Raw genomic sequence first — 23,583 nt, 5'->3', positions numbered from 1 at the left:
AGGGTGAAGAGAGATTCCTGGTACTGGAATAATATTATGGGTTTGAGGAGACTGCCAAGGTTTCTGACAAGTGGGAGAGAAGAAGACTCTTTGACTTGCTTTTATTCCATTCTCAGAGATGGGAAGTTGAGGCAACACTTCCCACCTGTTAATTTTTAAGTCCTTCCCTCAATTTGCAAGAAATACATTTCCGTCAGGACGTTATTATCCATAACCTCCATTTTTGAACCAATGGGCAGCAACCACCACTCCATTTGCACCCCCAAATCCATCTGCCTTGAGATGAAATCCATTAGCAGATGTGGCAAGTAATGAACCTGTTCTTCCAGATTCTAGATAGATCTTGGTGGTCTATCCAAAGGCTTATCTTGAAAACAGAGGATAGCTTGCTTCTCCTAAGTGTCCAGAATTCTTGCTACTCAGGTCATTGCAACAATACAGTGCAAAATATTTTCTTCATGATTAAAACTGGAAGATGGAAAGATTATGTGGAGTTGGGGAGAGAGAAATACACCATATATATTAAAGGGCAGTAGACAAACTTCCAAGACAAGTGATTTTCCATCTTTAGTTTGCACTGGTGAACAATAATTCTAGGAATTTACTCCAAGAACTTAAATGGAAATTCATGTGTAAGAATCTTCATCACAACATCATACAGTAAAAAATAAGACACATGTTCACACATAGCAATAGGAAATTGGTTCAGTAGTGGTGGGATATATAGCATAAATCCATCTGATAAAATATATGCATGCATTTGAAGCAGCTCAGGTTTAGAAGAACATTTAATAAGAACATATTTATCCTATATAAGTTTAAAAAGCAGAGTACACAATATGTCTAAACTGGATTTTAAATATCATGTAAAATATTTTTTCTCTGCTTACAGACATTACAGAACTCTGACTTAAATAGATACGATAGGTTGCAGCCTGTATGGTTAAAATAAGGCTGTATAACCACTTAATGACACCAAGTAAGAGCCTCTCTAATTATGAAGATGATATGAAGATGAACGTGATGAAAATGTTACCTTGTGCCAGCCTTTTAAAGGCCATTTTCTCTTCTTTAGCATAAAACCTTCATGTTTGTCTGGTCTCTGGACATTGGTTTGGCCTATTTTCAGTCCTTCTATAATTTCCCAGCTGTCAGCTTCCTAAGAGAAAAGAAGAAAAACAAATCACATATTTCTCAGTGTTTGATGATGCACTTAAAGCAAATTCCTAGGTAGAAGTTGCTTTTGATACAACACTCAACCCATCAGAAGTATGAATATCATTCTGGAGCATTCTGTAACATCACACACAGCTATGCACTTATAATTGAAGTGAGAGTGAGCTCCTGGGCACACCTGGAGGAATGCAGGCCATCAGAAATGAGCTGGACAGAGGTGACGTCTGGGGTAGAATGGTTTTGATTGCCTGCATTCACAAGATTTAAAATGCACTTTTCCAGGCAGTTCATCTCTGGGGATAGAGGCACATTAAAGTTTTAAAATAAGATCATTTTGACGAAACGCGTTCAATTAGCATGTGGGCCTGGCTTTCTGTAGAAATAAAAAGGCTGCACCAGCCTAAGTGGCCCACAACCTGTTAGGCTGAAGAGCAGCGCTTGAGCATCTACTTCTCCTTGGGGAGACTGCTGACATTTCTGAGTGAGCATAAAATGCCCTGCTTGCCAAATACCCACCAAGAAGTCCGTGCTTTTGAAGACACACGTTGTGAGAAACACACGCCTTTGGGAGCCTGTGGAAAGAACACCCAACTGCACAGCCAAAAATCTGAGCTTCTAGAGTGCACATTATCACCCTCCTCTGTTAAAAACAGACTTAATCATGGTTTCCTCTTCCATAAGATATGTTTTGTTCATCTATGTTGTTTTTAAGAGAAGCTTTTAAAATGAATTGTCAATATTTAAAAATCAGAGGATTTCAGACTTTAAAAATCCAGATTTCTAGTATTTGTGGCAGCCTAAGATCTGGCAACAGTGGTCCTGGCCTGGGGGATGGCAGCCTGTCTTCAGTCTGCCACACTTCCCCTTGGGCCTGCTTCCCTGTTGGACAGCAGCTCTGTAGCAACATCCTGGGTTTTAAAATCCCCAGACCAGGTAATTTCCAAGGGCCCCGGCAGCTCTATAGTAACTGCTGACCTGGCAAACACTCGTGTTCTAGATCTCAGGCTTGGGGCTCAGTCACGCAGAAGTAGAGGCAGGAACAATGAGGTCACATGGCATGCATGACTGCTGCAATCCTGCCCATGGAGCAGGGAAGCGAAATCTCTCAGCACAACCTGCTTGAGCACCTCAGCACTGGAAAGCTGGATGCAGCTTCCAGGATCAGGGCAGGCCTCACTGCAGAACGAACTAACCCAAACTGACTCGGGAAGCTGAGTTCTGAGGGGTGTCCTATCAGCAACCTTCTTTAGACTATAGCACAGAGACTTCAGCAGGAATGGCAAGGGGTACTATCTTGGGGCAGATGGACTTGCAGCCTGTATGGGTCTGGGTGGTGGCTGTCCAGAGACTGCTGCAGGACTGTGAGGCTCTGGCAGGCCCCAGGGGCCAAGGGGCCATAGTCAGTTCCTGACATCAGCCACGGAGATGGGAGGGGAGAGGGCTGCGTATTTACCATCCATGCCTCTTTCCTCTGTCTTCTCCTTTCATCTCAGAAGCTGCTTGCCCTCTGCTGTGTGTGCTTAGTCGCTCAGTTGTGTCTGACTCTTTGAGACCCCGTGGACTGTGGCCTGCCAGGCTCCTCTGTCTATGGGGATTCTCCAAGCACGAAAACTGGAGTGGGTTGCCACGCTCTCCTCCAGGGGCTCTTTCCGCCCCAGGGATCGAATCTAGGTCACTCGTATTGCAGGCAGATTCTTTACCATCTGAGCCACCAGGGAAGCCCACTTGCTCTATGTTTGAGTCAAATCTATGTTTAAGTCCAAAGATGTGTAAATGGAGTGGGATTTTCACAGAAAATTGTTAACAGGAGATGTGGCTGAACATTGCTTCATGCTAACATCATTAAGCCTAGGAGATACTCCTGGCTTCTGAAGCCAGCATCTTGCTTGTACCTGACTGAAGCCCAAGCCCTCACCACCCCTGAGAACTAACCCGAGATCTTTGCCATTTCTCCATCTTCTCTGTCGTCTCTGAGGGTGCCTGGTGAACTATTAATACATCCCTCAAGGAAATGCAGCTACCAGTGTTTCTCTGGTGACATTAAGAACCTTTTAAAGGAGCTGTAAACGCCCCTATACACAATAAAACAACCTACAAAGTGATTCTTTACTTAAGTACTGTCAGAAACTGTGATTGATCTGGTCAGAACTGTTAATTAGATATGGTAATTTTTTTAAAAAATATTTCTTTCTAAATAAATCCACTTCCTACCTAAAAAAAAACTTCTGATGAGACAATTTTAGGCTCTGTATCCTATTTTTAGGACAATAAAAGGCACTGTCATCAGGAGTGCAAAGCACAGTGCTTTGGTATATTTGTTTTTTAATACTGAACTGCAATTCAATCCAGGTGAGCAATGCTTATAAATAATGAGAGAATAATAATAATAAAAAAAAGCAGGTTCTTATACAAAGTCCAGTTATCTTTGGCTTTTCACTCCCATCAGCAAAGCAGATAAAAATGATTGATTTTTATTCCATAAAATTAATAGATTTCTATAGATTTCTTTTAGAAAGCCTTAATGTAATCAAGAAATTAAAAGAATAACTCTCTACATATGTGTACCTATATTCATGAACACTCTCTCTGGTCTTAGAGCGATATCAGCTGTATTTAATTATATTTCTATTTTTAGTAGCCCTATCCATGGATAGCATCTCCAGAAGAACAGCATTTTTATTTTTGGCTAGATCTTATCTTATTTGAAGGCTAATGTTCATCTTTGATTTATTCTCTCCTCATGTGTGACAAATACTCTGTATTACTTATGAAAATGGAAATCTTTAATAATAAGTACAAATGCTATTTGAATTTTTTCCTAATTAAATTCAGAATGTAGTAATAGCTTGTCCCTATGGAACTATGACTACTGATCTCTATCACAGCAGTTTTTTTCTTCTTTGGGAATTTAACTACAGAGGGAAAAAAGGGGTGGGGCTGTGTGGATAAGACAGAAAAAGCAAAAATTGTATTCTGTAAACATACATGCAGCAGTTCTGAACAGGTAATTGCACTCACTCTGATTTAGCATTACTAAACTCAGCAAAAGAAATTAGGAAGAATCCTAATATTGTTCTTACAGTTAAATAAACTGTTAGACAAAAAAGCAAGGGATAATGCCAGAGCAAACAACTCTATTTCAATTATAAACACTGATGATAATGTTATAAATAAGGTGTGTAAGAAATGAAATATCCTATCTCAGGACTTAGTACAATTCATCTCTATACACAGTAAACCAGGTCTGTTTTGAGAAAGTTAAAATTGCTTTCTGAAAATTGAATAACTATTCCTAATTTCAATTAATATCAATTTTCTTCTTAAAGTCACCAACTTTCATAGGTTTATGTATATTAGAAACAGAGTAAAAAACCCTAACATAATCAGTACGTGAAACAGATATACAAACATTTTTGCTATTACAGAAGTTTTTAAAAACATCTTTGATCTAATAACAATACCACCAAACAGAAAGTAACCTGATAACAGCCCTAGGCTGTTCATTTGGGGAAAAAAAAAAGACATTTCCTTTCTCAAGAGTATATTCTATAGGCGCACATGTGTAGGTGGTGGATATGTGAAATGCTTTAGGAGGTGAATCAAACAAAGCATTTGAACTAAATCCTGAGACAAGACTGCTGCTGCTGCTGCTAAGTCGCTTCAGTCGTGTTCGACTCTGTGCGACCCCATAGACAGCAGCCCACCAGGCTCCCCCGTCCCTGGGATTCTCCAGGCAAGAACACTGGAGTGGGCTGCCATTTCCTTCTCCGATGTGTGAAAGTGAAAAGTGAAAGTGAAGTTGCTCAGTCGTGTCCGACTCGTAGCGACCCCATGGGCTGCAGCCCACCAGGCTCCTCCGTCCATGGGGTTTTCCAGGCAAGAGTACTGGAGTGGGCTGCCACTGCACTTTATACAGTGTTCTTCCACCACCAACCAGTACCCAGAGAGCCCATCTTCTCTCAAAGGAGCTGAGGGATGGTGAGATGCTATGGTGTCTGGATTGAACAGGACTCTGTGATTTCATGGGGTCTCAAGAGAGCTGTTATGTATTTGTACAAAAACACAGGAATATGAGTCACACAGCAAGATCTAAGCAGGCAGATGCATGGAGAAGTAATGAGAAGCGGATGTTGCCAGGGTCCTACCCAGATCCCAAAGTGGGTGCTCAGTCAAGGTGAGCCACCTTCTCCATCACCCCTACATGGAGTTATTCTCTCTGTCCTTTAGCTGAGTCTTAAGAGAGAACTGAGGTTTCAAAGAGATTTCTGGTTATATTTACCAAGTAGACACCCTCTGCTTGGCATTCAAATAGAAGTAAGATTGTTTTCATTTCTAAGTTTTTTTTTTAAACAATTTAATAACTCTCTTATTTTAGTTTGGCAATCTGCTCCTATCTGACAAAATAAAGTCTATGGCCTGTAACAACTTCAAAGTATAAAGAGGTAGTATATTCTACAATACAATAGTATAGTAGAGCATCCTTTTCTATTTAATGTAGGAAAAGCAACATGGATGAATCAGTTATACACACTTAGTTAACCTTTTGGGGAAACAAAGTGCTATTTTTGTATTTGGATTCAAAATCCCCATGCCTTCTATTTTCTGAGTTTCTCAGTAGGGGAGTCTGAAAATCTCAGGGAACTGAGCAGGGGATGGGAATAAGTAGGATGGTGTCTCCTCGACTTTTCTTTGTGATTTTTGCATTTTAGGCATAAATTAATTTAGATGTTCCCATAGTCTGAGAAAAAGGAAGCCCAAGGAGAGGGAACACCGGCTTCCACGATTCAGAAAAGGTCTCCATCCGTAGTCTCTGTGTTGCCCTCTGAGCTCACTGCTAGGAAGACCAGCTGCAAGAAGGGTGCTGAACTCTTGAGCATATAGCAGCCCCTCTGGGTAGGGACTCTTTTACCCTGCAGGTGGGGCAGAGTTTAAACAAGTCTAAGTTTGAGTCCCTGCCCTGCTACTCAGCAGCCTTTTTGACTCTGGGCAAGTTACTAACTCTTGGTTCCTGTATTTGTAAAATGTAATAAATATCTACACTACATGGATTGCTCATAAGGATTATAGTAAATGGAATCAAGTCTTAGTATAATACCTGGTACCCAGTGCATGGTACATGCTGTTGCTGTTGTTGTCACTTCTGGGCCCAGTGACTTTGTTAACTACCTTGATATAGAAATATTAGTTCATCTCTCCAACAGAGAAGGACAATAATTTCTCTTGCCTTTCCCTTAGAACAAAGAGAAAGTGAAAAGAAATGAAAGCGTTAGTCACTCAGTTGTGTCCAACGCTTTGCAACCCCGTGGACTGTAGACCACCAGGCTCCTCTGCCCATGGAATTCTCCAGGCAAGATACTGGATTGGAGTGTTCAATTTCAATAGTAGACTGGCGTATTTCAATTTATTTCCTCCTCCAGGGGATCTTCCGGACCCAGTGATCCAACATGAGTCTCCTGCATTGCAAGCAGATTCTTTACTTTCTCAGCCACCGGGGAAGTCCCAAACAAAGAGAATTCTGGCCATCTGTATGTAACCCTGCAAATCTCAGCAAATACACTTTCATCTCTTCCCTTCTAAGGGCAAGATACCCTACATACTGGGGGTGGAAAGAAGAGGAAGAGCAGTTCTACAATGGGCATCACAACTAGTTTAGGGGAGTCAGGTGAAAGAGGTGTTGTTCCACTGGCCCCGGGCCAGGCATCCTGCCACTTGGGAGAGCATCACATGGTGTCACTGACCTTGGAGAGGGGCACTGGTTCTGGTTCCAGCAGTTGCCGACTTATAGAGGGTTCGGTGCTCGTGGAAGAAGTCCTCTCCAGTATGTGGATGCTCTGAAAATACACGGAAATACAGCTGAGGGTTAGAGAATCCATTCCTCATGTGGATGGACAGGAGGGTGAGATCACACACATCACAGTAAGAGCAGTGAGCTAGGTTAAAGATGACAAGTTCCAGAGGGGACCAAAGGCAGCAACAACTCTAAGAAAAGTGTCAGGACAGGATTTTGTCTCCTTCCCTTGTAGATTTGACGGTGAATTTCTGCTACAATACTGATTTTAGTCTTAAGAGTCAGCACATAAATTAAAAAAAAAAATGGACTAAGTAAGTCCCAACATTTTAATAACTTTATGAGAATGGTGGTACACCTACTACTTAGATGGCTAGCCTTATACAGAAATATTTGCTCCTCTTTCGAATGGCAGCAAACAGAGAAAGGTCTACATCAAAAATCCCAGAGCCATGATACCGTTTAGTCTCTAGAATTTCTTATAATCCTTATAGTTATATAATAGTATAATTATTAAAGTTACAATAATGTAATTCTTAAACGCAGAGAAGAAAACAATTCAACAAGCAGTAGATGTCTTTTACAAAGTTTACAAAGAGCATTCACAGGTCAGTAAGATGACATTCCAATAGGAAAATAGGCAAAGTATATGGGCAGGCAACTTGTGCAGAATATTGGAAAAGATGTTCAGCTTCAACCACAGAGGTATTTAAAGAAATGAAAACCAAAATAATAATGGTTTTTTAAAACCCATTACATTCAAGAATAGATCCGGGTTGGGGGAAAAGGAGTATACAATCGGTATACTTTTTAAAGAGGAATTTTGCAAGTTTATTAAAAAGTCTTTGGTGAAAAAAGTACTGCCTCATTGACCCAGTAATCTTATAGCTAAGTCTTTACTCTAAGGAAGTAATCAGACTAGTATGGAGAGATACAGGAACAGATACACTTACTGTAGCATTATCTTATTATAGTAAAAAAATCTAATATATATGAGAATGGTACAGATTTTCAAGGAAGTATTAATACCATGCAATGATTAAAAATGATAACATGAACTATGGTTTATTGATATGAAAAAAATAGTCATGGTGTCTGGTTAACTAAATAATCAGGCTATAAAAAATATCTAGAATATGATGATGCTAAGCTTATAATCAAAATATATTCCAGAATGTTACAGTAGCTGTACAGAGGTGGTGGAATTACAGATGACTTTTAATTTTTTTCTTAATTTTTTAAGTGCAAAAATATACATTATATTTGGAAGAAATTAAGCACTTTATACATAGGAATAAATCTGAAAGACATTAGAGAAATAAACCAATGGAATTAATAGTTAAATACAGGCTGAAAATGTAACATTTTTACTCTAGTTCTAACATTTCATTGTTTCAATACACAAAGCTGGATTTTATTTACCTATTAAGGTCTCTGTTTTTCCTATCTCATTGGAAAACTGTCAGATTAACGCTTGATTCTTCATAAAGCAAGTTACACTTTGACCTGAGCCAAATTATTCTAATTTCTATTCAGACTTTTGATTATTTCTGTAATCCTGAAAATAAGAAGCCTGACTGTAAATTTTTAAAATCGTATCTGATTGCTTTTTTAAGTCACTTATTAGAGAATAACTGAGGTGGAAGATTTATTTTCCAATTTGTGAGGAAGCAGAATAAATCAGATCAGATATTTGGTGACCAAACACAAAGGGGCAGTAGGCAGCAAGAACTTCTAATCTGGCAGCCAGTGTGTCCACGGACAATTTAAGCAGTAAATGGGACTCTGCTCTTTCCATTCCTAGGTTCACTGCAATTAGCAGGGAAAAATATTAAACGGGACTGGTATCCGTATCTGTGCCCACGCCTTTTGTGGGAGTCAGAAGCAAAGGCTTCTTACTATGAAGAGAAAAACAGGCCGTGTGTGTTCAGATCTTTAACAACAATGGCAACAAATGACCTGGGACTTACATTACTGTTCATGTTAGTACTCTGGATGGCATCCTATTGAAAACATATCAGCTAAATATGAAATTTAGATTTATTCTGAGATCATGTAGGTAACAGGAACTAAAATGAGAATTATTGCTGTGGTTTAAGCAAAAATCGTATTACCTTCTAGGACATCCTCACAGCCTTTCATTTTTTATGTGTGTGTTTAAAAATAATAAAAGTAATATGTGCTCATTATAAAAAATTCAAATACAGAATAGAAATTTATAAAAGAAGTCAAAGTTCCTGCCCCACTGTTACTCACCCTCCTCATCCCTCTAGCTTCTGCAGCAGTGGTTCTCTAAAGGTTGTCCATGACCCTTAGAGGTTCCCATGGCCCTATCAGGGCCTATGCAAGTTGAAAACTTCTTATAACCATACTGAAATGTTATTTATCTTTTGTACTCTCATTCTCTCTCTAATGTATAGTGAAGTTTTTCAGAGGTTATGTAACATAAGGATGCCTCTCTATTTTCATACATGCAGGTGTCTGGGCAATAAAACACACATACATTACCTTTGGGTCCTTGTTCCCTGCCCCCCATAACAAATACACACAGTAAGAAATGCAAAACTTGGAAAGGAACTTGACCTTAGCAGCAACAGAGGCAAGAAATAAAGGACTAACTCAGGAACTTAGCCAGGTGAAAGAAACTAAATCACCTCATATTCAAATCAAGCTGCAGACACGGAAATCAATTTAGGATATTTAAAGTGAAAAAAAAATGAGTTTTGTCTCTCTTGAGACCTGGGGATACTCAAAGTGTAGCTGGGATTCTGTAGGTCAAAGAGGTTAGTGATGAAACAAACCAGAACAGAATCTGTAAAATATCTACTGCAGTACCTGTCACAGAGAACACAATATTAGTTGTTTTCTCCACTCAATTTTACAAAAGTTTGCATTAGGGAAGAAAAGTAAGAGGTTCATTCATTTCAAACTTGTTATAACAAAGAGTTGGACACGACTTAGTGGCTGAACAACACATTCCAACTTAGTGGATAATCCAAACCCAAATTTTGTTGATTTTCCAAGGTACAGAGAATCATAAAAATGTTTATTAAGATAACTCTATCTTAGTAATAAATGGATATTTTTATTACCACTGTGAGGAAATTGAGGCTTTAAGAGATTAAATTGTGCTATATCAAAAGGCTAATAAATGGAGGATCCAAGATTTGAACTTAAGTTGAATTTAAAAACTCAGTGCTTTAAACTGCTATTTAATGATTCTTCATAGGGCCGTGGGGGCCCCTTGTTCTGGAGGGGCCAGACAATCTCCCTAAGGGCCACAGAGTTTCCTGCTTATCAGGGGACATCTGGGTGCACACCTTATCAAAATAATCACAGATGTTCTTAAGTTCTTTTTTGGAAAAACTGTTTAAAGTCACACTTTAAGTTTTCTCCTTCAACTATCACTAACTCAGTATATTTTACTGGAAAAGTAAAGCGTGATTTATAAAATTACCAACTGATATCTATTACTATAAATGTAACTGCCCCCCAAAATAAGCTATTTCATTTACCTTTTGTAATGATAATAAAGAAGCCAAAAGCTCTTAAACAAATTTCTGCAGTATACTGTATGTTGCTGCTGCTGCTAAGTCATGTCAGTCGTGTCCGACTCTGTGTGACCCCACAGACGGCAGCTCACCAGGCTCCCCCGTCCCTGGGATTCTCCAGGCAAGAACACGGGAGTGGGTTGCCATTTCCTTCTCCAATGCATGAAAGTGGAAAGTGAAAGTGAAGTCGCTCAGTCATGTCCGACTCGTAGCGACCCCATGGACTGCAGCCTACCAGGCTCCTCCGTCCACAGAATTTTCCAGGCAAGAGTACTGGAGTGGGGTGCCACTGCCTTCTCCGAGTATATTGTATATTTGTACATTATTCGAACCTATCATCTATCTGATAATAAAAAATTAATCAACTATCTTAAGAACTGGCTTCAAACTCATGGTTTTTAAATAAAAGTAAAAAATATATCCCTGAAGTTACATAAGGACACACAATCACTCATTATTTTAATGAGATACCTAAGCAGGTGAATGGTATGTTCTTAATATGGGCAGATATGAAGAAGACAGTTTTCAAATCTGTCATACTCAGTTTTGGACTTGAGTTCAACTGTGTGCTCCATGAAAGTAGGAACAAACTTATCTCCATCTTGGTATCCCACTTCCTTGACCTCTAGCACAAGGCCCTGCATACTGTAGCCAGGCAAGCTCTAGAATTGTTTAGATCTCTTTTATTAGGTTGTAGAGAATGGTCTCTCAGCAATCATTAACACAAGATCAGGTATAAAACTCCCTTCTAGTTTCATCTTGGAATTATAAAAATCACAGCTCCAATAAGACAGAACTTTTGAAAACATTTTAACCAATACAGAATTGTAAAGTAAAAAAAAGAAATTAAAAAAAATAAAATAAAATAAGGACTTAACTTTTAAAATGAAAACATCTGGTGAGTTAACATCTGGTGAATTAAGCTCTTAAAGCTGTGACTGGTCAATAGAGAGCACAAAAAATGTATAAATAATGTGGCAACATCTTCAGTAACAAAAACTAAATCTTCACGTTTCCTGTACGATCATAACTTATGCTATACTTGGTTTTCTTCACAAGCTGCCTATGTTCATATTCTTTCACGGTGACTTGGAAACACATGCCACCTACCCTCAAGGTGTTATACATATTATATAAGAAGGTTAAATAAAGGATTACATATATCTGTTTATTGTTCTTTTAAAATCAAGTTTCCTTTCAAATACTAAAATTACAACTAATTTCCAGGTCACTGTATTTTTTTAAAGACTTTTTTTTTTTTTTCTAGAGCAGTTTTAGCTCCACAAGAAAACTGAGAGAAAGGTATAGAGACTTCCCATGTACCCTTGGCCCCACGCATGCATTGCTCTCCCCCATTATCAATCCCTCTGAATAGTGTGGTGCCGTTTGTGACAAAGGATGAACATTTTTAAGGCACTTGGAACACACAGAGAAGGTGAAAGTACTCACCCATCCTTTGTTCACCCAGCTCAGAGAAAAGTGATGCACACTTAGCTTAAACCCAGGAGGTGAGCGCATATTTCAGGGCCGCTCTTTCAACTGGTAAAAGTTAGTCCCCTGGGTAACGCCCACTAACCTTAATACCTCCTGGGTAGCAAGCGGAAATCTGTTGACATGACTACAGTCTGGTTTATGTGGTATCAAAGATGTAGGTAAACAGACATACAAAGAGACATTTAATAACAGCTGACTGGTTTAGCCGCAACTCCTGCAGAGAGAAACACGACTCTCAAAATGAAAGTCCACAGAACTGCTGAATGGATCTCTTGGCTTGTCTGGCCTCTTGTACAATTTCATTTTAGAGATGTAAAAGAGCTGCTGGAAAAATGGTAGGTGGTGGCTACCAATTTTTGTATAGACTCACTTTCCATTCAAATTTAAAACATTATTAAAGAGACCATTGATCTCTGAATGTCAACTCCATTGAAACTGCTCATCCGATGAGTTTATCTAAGCTATAATATTTTTCTGTTCATGAATTATATAAACTATTTTCAAAGAAAGATATCCAAAATGATTTATAAACTTCGAAATTATTTTCTTATTCAAGCTTCTGATGATTAGGCTTGTCTCTCTTCTAGTGTTTCTAATTTTGACAGAGCAACACTATTCCAGTGATACTAGTAACCTCTGCAGTGTTGATGATGATTGTCAATCGTGACAATTCAGTGCTTTCTATATCCCTGTCTCTTACATGGATTATTTCATGCCATCTTCATCAAAAGCTTTTAAATAATGGTTATTCAATTTATTTTACGGCTGATTGAACAAACAGAGCCTCAGTGAGGTTAATGACACCGAGTAGGTATTAGAGTTGGAATGGAAATCAAGATTCTCCTCTGGACTCCAAGCTTTTAAATACTGACCTCTACTAAAGTCAAAGCTAGTATTAGATGTCAAGATTGCTGGGAGAAAGTGGAAGCAATGACAGATTTTATTTTCTTGGGCTCCAAAATCACTGCGGATGGTGGCTGTAGCCATGAAATCAAGACACTTATTCCTTAGAAGGAAAGCTATGACAAACCTAGACAACATATTAAAAAGCTGAGACAACAGGGCTTCCCTGGTGGTCCAGGGGTTAAGAGTCCACCTTGCAATGCAGGTGACACCAGTTCAATCCATGGTCCCGGAAGATCCCATATGCCGTGGGGCAGCTAAGCCCACGTGCCACAACTACTGAGCCCGAGGTCTGGAAGCCGCGAGCCCCAACTACTGAGCCCACATGCCGCAACAACCAAAGCCTGCGCACCCTGGAGCCTGTACTGCTCAACAAGAGAAGCCACCACGTGAGACGCCCTTGCACCTCAACTACAGGGTGGCCCCCACTCACCACAAGTAGAGAAGGCTGGCATGCAGCAACGAAGATCCAGCACAGCCAAAAATTTAAACAAACAAACAAACATAAAGAAATAATTAAAAAAAAAAAAAACAAAACAGAGACATCACGTGGCAGACAAAGGTTCACACAGTCAAAGCTATGGTTTTTACAGTAGTCAGGTATGGATATGAGAGCTGGATCATAAAGAAGGCTCAGCACCAAATACTTGATGCTTTCCAACTGTGGTGCTGGAGAAGACTCTTGAGAGTCCCTTGAACTGCAAGGAGATCAAACCAGTCAATCCTAAAGGAAATTAACCTTGACTATTCATTGGAAGGACTGAATGTGAAGCTGAAGCTCCAATACTTAGGCCACCTGATGTAAAGAACTGACTCACTGGAAAAGACCCCAATGTTGGGAAAGATGGAAGGCAAAAGGAGAAGCAGGTGATAGAGAATGACATGATTAGATAGCATCACCGACTCAATGGACATGAATTTGATCAAACTCAGGGAGATGGTGGAGGACAGAGGAGTCTGGCATGCTGCAATCCATGAGGTCACAAAGAATCAGACATGACTTAGCAACTGAACAACAGCAACAATACAATATTAGATGACAAAAAACTACAGCAATTTCAAGTAGTGTTAACCTTAAGACTAACTGAACACATCTACCACAACCTTCCATGGAAACAGAGGGGCAGAAATGAATAAAACAAAAATAAGTTTACAGCATTCTTAAATAGGGTGCAACCATGAGGTTTGCTTCCAAGTTTCCAGAAGTAAGAGCAAGTCAGCTAGCTCTACTTCAGGAATGCAGTGTCTGATGAAGAGAAAAGAATGTAGTTTTGCAGTCACACAGACAAGCATACAAACCCCCATGGTGCTATTTACCATGTAAATAAAGAGGGCAAATCATGAACCTCTCTCAGCCTCAGTGTTTTCTATCTCCAAAATGGAGATGTTAAAGTCTACCTTAGAAGACACTGCAAGTCACTGAGTTGGCACCCAGTGTATGGACAGTTCTACCATATACTGGCACACAGCAGGCAGTCCATAAATGGTGGCTAACAGCTCAGTTATAAATGATGTAAGAAAAAATTTTTAGGAATCTTGTGCATTCTTATTTCCACAGAAAGATGTGTCCAAATACTCTACAGGTATACAACACCTGGGTGCCCTTTGGAAGCTGAGAAGCCATATCTGACAAGGCCATTATGTTACCTGGTCAATCTAGCAACTGTAGTCAGCACCATCTCATTACCGGAGCACCGGAGCTTACTGAGAAAGCTGACAAAGTGAGTGGAGACAGATGCCCTTGGATACTTGCCAGTGGGAAGCAACAGCAGCAGACAGTGATGCACACTGCATATCTTGTGAATGCCTACAGCAAAACAGGCTCACGGTCTTGCCTGGTGTCTTCTTAATCATGCTCTTAAAGGGACTATTTTTATTATTTTTAGAATAGCATGAAATACCAAAATCACCAAAGCCAGAAGGCCATGACTGAAGAAGCAGTTAATTCTACTACTTTCTCTATAGTAATGATTATCTTGCTCTCACTGAAAGACAGCGGAATTACATTAATAATAAATCTCCATACAAGCACCACTAAGATGAATGAAAGTAGCAAACTTTAGACACAGTGGCTGGGAAAATTCCACCCAGCACACCTGGGAAACCCTGAGGGAAGAACCAACAGTCACCACATTCTTGACTCTTGCTGCATAGAAACACAAGCTCGTTAAGAGCCAACAGCTATGGCCCTACCTTGAAGTTGTCTGTTGTTGGAAACCCTGCATTATAAGAAATACAATCATGGCCCATAGAGCGGTCCATTTATAGCCAAGAGGAGTTCAGCAATCTTGACTATGAAGTGTTAAAGGGATATGAATAAACAGCTCTTTCATTCCCATGGTTGCCTTTCAGTAACACTAGAACCAGAACTGACCTGTGGGCTTGCTCCCTACCTGTACTCACAAACATGCCGCAAAACTACTGAAAACCCAGCAACTATGATCATACCTCATTATAGCACTTACAACCGAATGGCAATAAAAGGGACAAATATGAAGCCCATTGCAAGAGCAAAGGCTCTGGAACGTGCAGAGCTAATAAGAGGCAGGAGAACAGTTCTGGATGACTAGAAAAGGACACTAAGGTCAAGTTAATTTGTACTTTTCTATAAGGCTATTAAAATGACCCAGAACAGACAAAGATTTTCTGTATGATAATCACTCAAGATTTTGCTGGCAATACAAGCAAAAAAAAATTGTATAAACATTTTTATATGTATATTTAAGGCAGAGTTGGTTTGTTTTGATTACCCTTGTAAACTGAGAGCAGATATATCTATGTTTTGCCTATATGTACTCATAAATATTCGCTGAAAGAATGAACAAATATTTGCTATAATAATATACAGTGTCCAAGTTCCCACTTTCTGGAAAACATGCTTAAATTTCTATGAGATAAATAAAGATAGTTAGAGAGCAAAGAGGGGCACAGGTTTTGCTCACAGCATCTCAAAAATGTTTTTAAAAACTTGCTTTAAGTGTCCCATCTGGTATATACTTCATATTCATTTAATTTTAAATCTTATGGAGTTAAGGCTTCAGTTCAGTTCAGTTCAGTTGCTCAGCCATGTCCGACTCTTTGCGACCCCATGAACTGTAGCACACCAGGCCTCCCTGTCCATCACCAACTCCCGGAGTTCACTCAGACTCACGTCCATCAAGTCAGTGATGCCATCCACCCATCTCATCCTTGGTCGTCCCCTTCTCCTCCTGCCCCCATCCCTCCCAGTATGAGAGTCTTTTCCAGTGAGTCAACTCTTTGCATCAGGTGGCCAAAGTACTGGAGTTTCAGCTTTAGCATCATCATTCCTTCCAATGAACACCCAGGACTGATCTCCTTTAGGATGGACTGGTTGGATCTCCTTGTAGTCCAAGGGACTCTCAAGAGTCTTCTCCAACACCACAGTTCAAAAGCATCAATTCTTCGGCGCTCAGCTTTCTTCACAGTCCAACTCTCACATCCATACATGACCACTGGAAAAACCATAGCCTTGACTAGACGGACCTTTGTTGGCAAAGTAATGTCTCTGCTTTTCAATATGCTATCTAGGTTGGTCATAACTTTCCTTCCAAGGAGTAAGCGTCTTTTAATTTCATGGCTGCAATCACCATCTGCAGTGATTTCGGAGCCCCCCAAAATAAAGTGTGACACAGTTTCCACTGTTTCCCCATCTATTTCCCATGAAGTGATGGGACCAGATGCCATTCTGAAAGAGATGGGAATACCAGACCACCTGACCTGCCTCTTAAGAAACCTGTATGCAGGTCAGGAAACAACAGTTAGAACTGGACATGGAACAACAGACTGGTTCCAAATAGGAAAAGGAGTACGTCAAGGCTGTTCATTGTCACCCTGCTTATTTAACTTCTATGCAGAGTACATCGTGAGAAACGCTGGGCTGGAAGAAGCATAAGCTGAAATCAAGATTGCTGGGAGAAATATCAATAACCTCAGATGTGCAGATGACACCACCCTTATGGCAGAAAGTGAAGAGGAACTAAAAAGCCTCTTGATGAAAGTTAAGGCTTACAATTTTGTAATTAAAATAGATGACATTTATATTGTATTTACTATATTCTATATACTGTTTTAAACATATATATGTTTTACATACATATGCACACTAACCCATAAAATATAACCTTTAAAAATAAACATTTTTGACTATAGAAGCAATACACGTCCACTGCAGAAATTTGAGGGGAGGGGAAAAAAAAAGAAACTAAACCCACCCACAACCAGCAATAAACTCTTCCAATATCCTAGTATATTTGCTTTCAGCTTTTTAAATGAACATATACTCTTGATTCTTAAAAACAAAATTGGAAATACACTATATTTTCAATGTAATACCTGGGTCTTTTTCATGTAACAACATATAATTTTCTCAGAGCTTTAAACATTTTTAAAACATTTTTAACAGCTGTGCAATATTCCACTGTATGGCTATGAGTCAGGTAATTAAATGAACTCCTTGTTGAATATTAGATTACTTCTAATTTTTTAATACCATAAACATACTTTGACAAACATCTCTGCACAGAAATCTTTACATGTATATTTGGTTGTTTCCTTAGAATGCATTTCTTAGCAGCTGAGCTACCAGGTCCTGTGGTTTGATTTTTAAAAAGACTTTAGATACAAACTGCAAAATTTCCCTCCAGAAAAGCAGAATTAATTAACATGCCAAGCAGTAGTGCATGACAGCATCCATTTCCCTGAAACCTCATCAAACGTGGCTATTCCCATTATTACAAAATCTGCTCTTTAACTAGGATTTGAGGTCAAGAAGGCTGGCACAACATGCATGGGGCTTTCCTTTACTTTTGTGAAGGTATTTTAATTACAATTGTTAGGTAGTTAGAATAGAAAAACGGAGTCCAGAATGGTGGTGGCTAAAAGACAAGGAACGGAGAAGGCAATGGCACCCCACTCCAGTACTCCTGCCTGGAAAATGCCATGGATGGAGGAGCCTGGTAGGCTGCAGTCCATGAGGTCGCTAAGAGTCGGACACGACTGAGCGACTTCACTTTCACTTTTCACTTTCATGCATTGGAGAAGGAAATGGCAACCCACTCCAGTGTTCTTGCCTGGAGAATCCCAGGGACAGGGGTGCCTGGTGGGCTGCTGTCTATGGGGTCGCACAGAGTCGGACACGACTGAAGCGAATTAGCAGCAAAAGACAAGGAAGGGAAAGCCCACGAAAACAGAACAAAGGAAGGTCCAAGGACTGGAAAGAGGACCTCAGGTAGAACAAACAGCTCTCCTGGCTAGCCCAATTTACACAGGGCAGGCCCGGAGGGAAGGGGGGGAGGAAAAACATAAAAAGAGGCGCCAAAGGGCCGGGGGTCTCTCCCTCTCTCAGGGCATGCTATCTCTCTTCTCCCTCTCTCTCTTCTCTTCACGTCTTTTGGGTCGGCATGCCCTCATACCTCGAGGATGTATTTTCCTTTATTTTTTAAATAAAACTGAGCTGTAACACTGATCTGTCCGAGAGCTGTGTGACACACTGAGAGCTTTAACATCCATCACTTCAAATTTTTGTTGTGACGAGACAGAACTGAGGAAATTACACACTCCCCTGACACAACCTAGGAGAATTACTAAGACAGAGGGATGGTAATTTTTTCTATGTGTCCAAGTTGAAAGTCAAATAAAGCAGTTTTGTTGATGTATGGTCCTTTGGGATGATGTTTTTATAGTCCTAGTGAAATACCTAAAATGTGTTCTATAGGAGTGATTGTGTGAACAACAACCTCCTGAGGAAGCTTCTGCAAACAACAGATTCCCAGACCTCATCAATGACCTACGAATGAGACTCTCTGGGGTTCATAACTGATTATACTGTGCTTCTCTCCATTTAGTGTTATGCCTAAGAACCCAGCAGGCAGTATTCATTTTGGCTCTGACGGATGGATAGACTTGCTTCTACAAACAGGCTAACCGAAACCAGCCAGAAGGTAATAAAATAATTCCTTAAGTGAGAAACCAAGGCAGGCAGAGAGAACCAAAGTGCTTTGGCAAACATACCAGGGCAAGCAGCAAACAGATTCTTTCTGGGATGACAATGAGTTCTCAATCACTTGTGGGTAAGGAGTATTTACGTGCCAGGTGGCAAATTTCCTTCCAGTGGTCTCAGTTTCAGCACATTCGACACGGACTGAACACATGCCGTAAACGCCAAGCAGCGCTGACAGCAATCTCCAAATGGTGGGGACAGCAAGAAATCTGTGGGGCTGCTCATTTCATTTCATAGAAAAGGCTAACTGTAGTTTTCAGTAAACAAATAAATGATCGGAACTTCTCACTCCAAAAGCAATACATGTAGTGTAAGTCCAGAATGTTTAACATTCAGGAAAGCACAAACTACAAAATTCACTTTTAACACCAGGACTTCACAATCATTATTAATATTTTCATCTATGTACTTTCTGGCCTATTGTTTCCCAGGCCAATGAGGACGTGAAAAATTACTGCTATTGTTGAGGGAAAAAATGAGGAGGCGATACATAACTCAAGGGTAACTGACAAATGCCGTGTTATAAAGTTCACTTAGACAAGTACAGAAGGCCCTTTCCCCAGACATTCCTGCTCATCCAGCCCTACTACAGAGCATACAAGTGGAGTGGTCAAGAACAGGAACTCCAGAATCAGGCTTCCAGGGAGCAAATCCTGACTTAGCTGCTCATTCTGGGGCCAGAATATCTCACCACTTTATACCAAAGTTTAGTTCTCTGAAATAGTGATGATATTTCAGCCTTCCATAGTGAGAACTCATGAGAAAGCAGCTGTTGCTGGTATTGTTCTATTATTCATGAACTGTGCCTAATATTTAGACTTCTCAGAACATCCAATTTTAAAAATGCACCTAAATCACCAAAGTTGGTCATAATGTGACTTTTTGCAAGCAGATACTATTTTTTCCCATCAACATTGGTCCTAAGTCTTAAAAGCTAGGTTCCTTGGGATGACTGGAATCACCAAAAGGCTAACTTGGAAGCAAGTCAGGAATTTAAACTAACCTGGCACCCAGGGCTTTATATATCAGTCTCACTCTGGTTAAGACACTGCTTCCCTGATAGCTCAGTTGGTAAAGAATCTGCCTGCAATGCAGGAGACCTAGGTTTGATCCCTGGGTCAGGAAGATCCTCCGAAGAAGGGAAAGGCTATCCACTCCAGTATTCTAGCCTGGAGAATTCCATGGACCATAGTGTCCATGGGGTTGCAGAGTCAGACACGACTGAGCAACTTTCAGTTTCACGTTTCACTTTTTCTCTGAACTGAAAGCTGGGTTCCAGGGTTATCTGGCAAATCCCTGGATCCACTGAGTTCTAAAATTTTTCTATTTAGATACTGGCAGATTTCAAATTATACTCCTCCTCACTGATAAGACTGAAGATGATTTAAACTAGAAGTTAGAAATAAATCAAGAATGCTTGAATTTTTTTCTCCAGAACTGAGAATATTTTTGTTTGGGGAACATTATATTTTTCACACTCCAAAGATGGAAATAGGTTTCATATTCAGAAAATAAAGATACTATATTTCAAAGCAGTAACTTGGTTTAGCAAAGCTATTTGAAAAAGATACTTCAGAGATTCAACTGGAAGAAAAATATTCCAAGTCAGTTCATGTATAGGCTGGGGGATATTTTTATCAATCTGTTTGTCCAAGAATAAAACTTGTTATGAAAACCCGGTACACAAAGTAGAGTTGTTAATGAGGAACATTTTTACTTTCTGGTTTTCTAGACATCTTCTTCACTAGTAATGAAAGTTGCAAACAGAGCAGATGCTGCTGATATCAGAACTGGGTGGTTACGTGGTGGTAAACCAGACCATGGTTACTTGAGTCCCACTGAATCACTGTTGGGGCAGCGTCCCATGGCTACCAGAGGACGTTAACCAAATGGGTCATGGTTTGTTTTGTTAACTGTTGTAGATAATGTATAGGAAACTTTTTTTTCTTACTATTAATACTTTATTCTTTTCTTTCCTGGCTGTGCCACATGGCATCTGGGATCTTAGTTCCCCAACCAGGGATTGAACCCATGCTCCTGCAATGGAAATGTGGTGTCTTTACCAATGGACCACCAGGGAAGTCCCAGGAAACATTTTTAGATATCCATGTAATTGAAATCTATTAGTTGTAATCACTGACCATAATATTGAATATATATTTTATTAAACACTGGCAAGAAGATTAACTACCAGCCTCTTATGACTTATTTTTTTTCCCTTAAAATGTTCTTTATTTTATGATCTCTAAGCTTCTGTAAACTTTAAATCATTATAAGGATAGCTGTTTTTTTTTTCTTTGATTTTTCATTAAACAAACGGATTAACTCATATGTGCCTTTCACGTCTAACTCAGTAGAGCTATAACAATTCACTCTAGTAATAGACACTGTCACCTGGTAATTGGGCTTTCTTGGTGGCTCAGATGGTAAAGAATCTGCCTGCGATGTGGGATATCCGGGTTCTGTCCTTGGATTGGGAAGATCCCCTAGAGAAGGGAATGGCTACCCACTCCAGCTTTCTTGCCTGGAAAATCCCATGGAGAGAGGAGCCTGACAGACTACAGTCCGTGGGATCACAAAGATTTGGACACGACTGAGCAACTAACACTATCTGATAATTATTCATTCCAAATTCCAAGTTCCTGGAGCAACAGTATCTGATCTTCTGAAATGGTTTGATAACAACACAAGTGAAAATAAGCATTGGCTCCAAACAGAGGCTTCACTTTAAAAAATGTAGATCTGAGTTTCCCTGGTTGGCTCAGTGGTAAAGAATCTGCTTGCCAATGCAGGAGACATGGGTTCGATCCCTTATCCCGGAGGATCCCACATGCCTCAGAGCAGCTAAGCCCATGCCCCACCACTACTGAGCTTTGCTTAGAGCCTGGGAGCCATAACTTCTGAGCCCATGCCCACCACTACTGAGCCTCGCTTAGAGCCTGGGAGCCATAACTCCTGAGCCCATGCCCACCACTACTGAGCCTTGCTTAGAGCCTGGGAGCCATAACCACTGAGCCCATGCCCGACCACTATTGAAGTCCGTGTCCCTTCGTGCCTGTGCTCCATAACGAGAAGTCATCGCAATGAGAAGCCTGCACGCCACAACTAGAGAGCAGCCTCCGCTCACCCCAACTAGAGAAAAGCCTCCACAGCAATGAAAACCAGAACATCCAAAAATAAATAAAAAAAATTATTTTTAAAAATGCTCCACATTAAAAAAAAAACTGTTTTTAAATGTAGATCCTTGGCCTGATCCCAAACTACTGAAACTGTCTCAACAGTCTTGTATATTGCAAAAAATTCTCTACAAAATGCAATCATAAGGGTAATTATCAAAACAAACAAACAAAACCCAATCAGCTTGCTATAAGCCAATTATATAATATTACTGCAAAATAAGTACTATGAAAGACCAGGAAACAACTCCTCTTATTTTAGAATTACCTCCCACCCCACCAATAGTTTTAATACCTATGCAGAATGCTCCCATTGCTTTGCTTTTGTTTGATATCTCTGCCTACATAAGCCCCAAGTCATTTATTCTACTGTAGAGTTGCCATTAGCAGCAAGCAGGAGGGTCTGTGCTCTCCTGGTATCTTCTGCCACTTCTGGACCATCCCTTCTCTACTTTCAAAGCCCACTGTTTCTGGGAGACTCAGCTCCTGACTATACTACTTTCTCTCCTTGCTGTCATCTCCCAATTGCATGATAATTCCTTCACAGTTACCAAGGCCTCTGGAGCCTGGTTCACAATCTTCCTATCCATGCCAATCTCTCATTCACTTGCTTATTCAAATATATTCTGAGCCAAATTATATGCCAGGACTGCAGAAGGTGCTAGGGAGACATTATTAGACAAAATAAAACTTCTGTTTCCAGGGTGCCTGCACTGCAGTGATAAGGAGCAGAGGAAAGGGGTACAAATGTAAACAGGTGAATATGTAACATGTCAGATAGTGGTTAATGCTCTGAAGACAAAAGCAGGTAAATGGACAGTGAGTGATGAGGATACACAGGGCAGGGTGGGGGAAGGCTGTCCAAAGAGGGTACGTTTGGAGAATGAGTCAAGAGTGTGAGCATATCTGGGGGTACTTGGGGGAAAAGCAAGCTGGTCTGAGGGGGCCCAGAATGCAAAGTCCCTGAGGTTAGGAGCATGCTTGGCACATCTAAGGAGGATGCCAGGGAGCACTACATGGAACGTGGTAGGAGATAAGACCAGAAAGGTATACGCAGATCCAGGTTATGAATGACCTTACAGACAACGGTCACAAGTTCACATATTTGGAGAGCGATGGGAAACCATTGGAGGCCTGGGTGCAGGTGAGAGGCTTGATCTGACTTAGTTTTAAAGGGACCACTCTGACTACTTTGTGAAAAATGACCTGAAGGTTAGTCAAAGGTAGAAGTAGGGAGACCAGTTAGAAGGATATGGCCATAGTCTGGGTGAGGAATGATGGTGGCTCGGACCAGGGCAGAGGGGGAGGAGGAGGGAAGTAGTGGTCAGGTTCAGGACATCCTGAAGGCAGAACCAATGGGATTCACCGAGGGTCTGGACGCGCGGTGTGAAGAAAAGAGAGGAGTCGAGGATGGCTCCTGCACAGTTTGTGGCCTTACCAGTGGAAGGACAGAGTTGCTGTTTACTGAGATAAGGG

The 23,583-nt window shown here is 40.4% G+C and overlaps 1 protein-coding gene across 2 annotated transcripts in view; it reads right to left on the bottom strand.

The window, feature by feature from the left end:
* OSBPL6 (oxysterol binding protein like 6) overlaps positions 1-23,583 on the bottom strand; it is a 122,504-nt gene that overhangs the window by 63,147 nt on the left and 35,774 nt on the right. For both annotated transcript variants that reach the window (XM_040227710.1, XM_040227711.1), the window contains 2 exons: positions 6,915-7,007; positions 1,037-1,159 (listed from right to left, as the gene is read on the bottom strand). In XM_040227710.1, the coding sequence (XP_040083644.1) occupies positions 1,037-1,159; positions 6,915-7,007 (216 nt within the window). The remainder of the gene's footprint in view (positions 1-1,036; positions 1,160-6,914; positions 7,008-23,583) is intronic.

This window comes from Oryx dammah, unplaced genomic scaffold (assembly GCF_014754425.2).
Source record: "Oryx dammah isolate SB20612 unplaced genomic scaffold, SCBI_Odam_1.1 HiC_scaffold_27, whole genome shotgun sequence".
NCBI classification, from domain to species: Eukaryota; Metazoa; Chordata; class Mammalia; order Artiodactyla; family Bovidae; genus Oryx; species Oryx dammah.
This window is presented reverse-complemented; position numbering and strand designations above follow the sequence as displayed.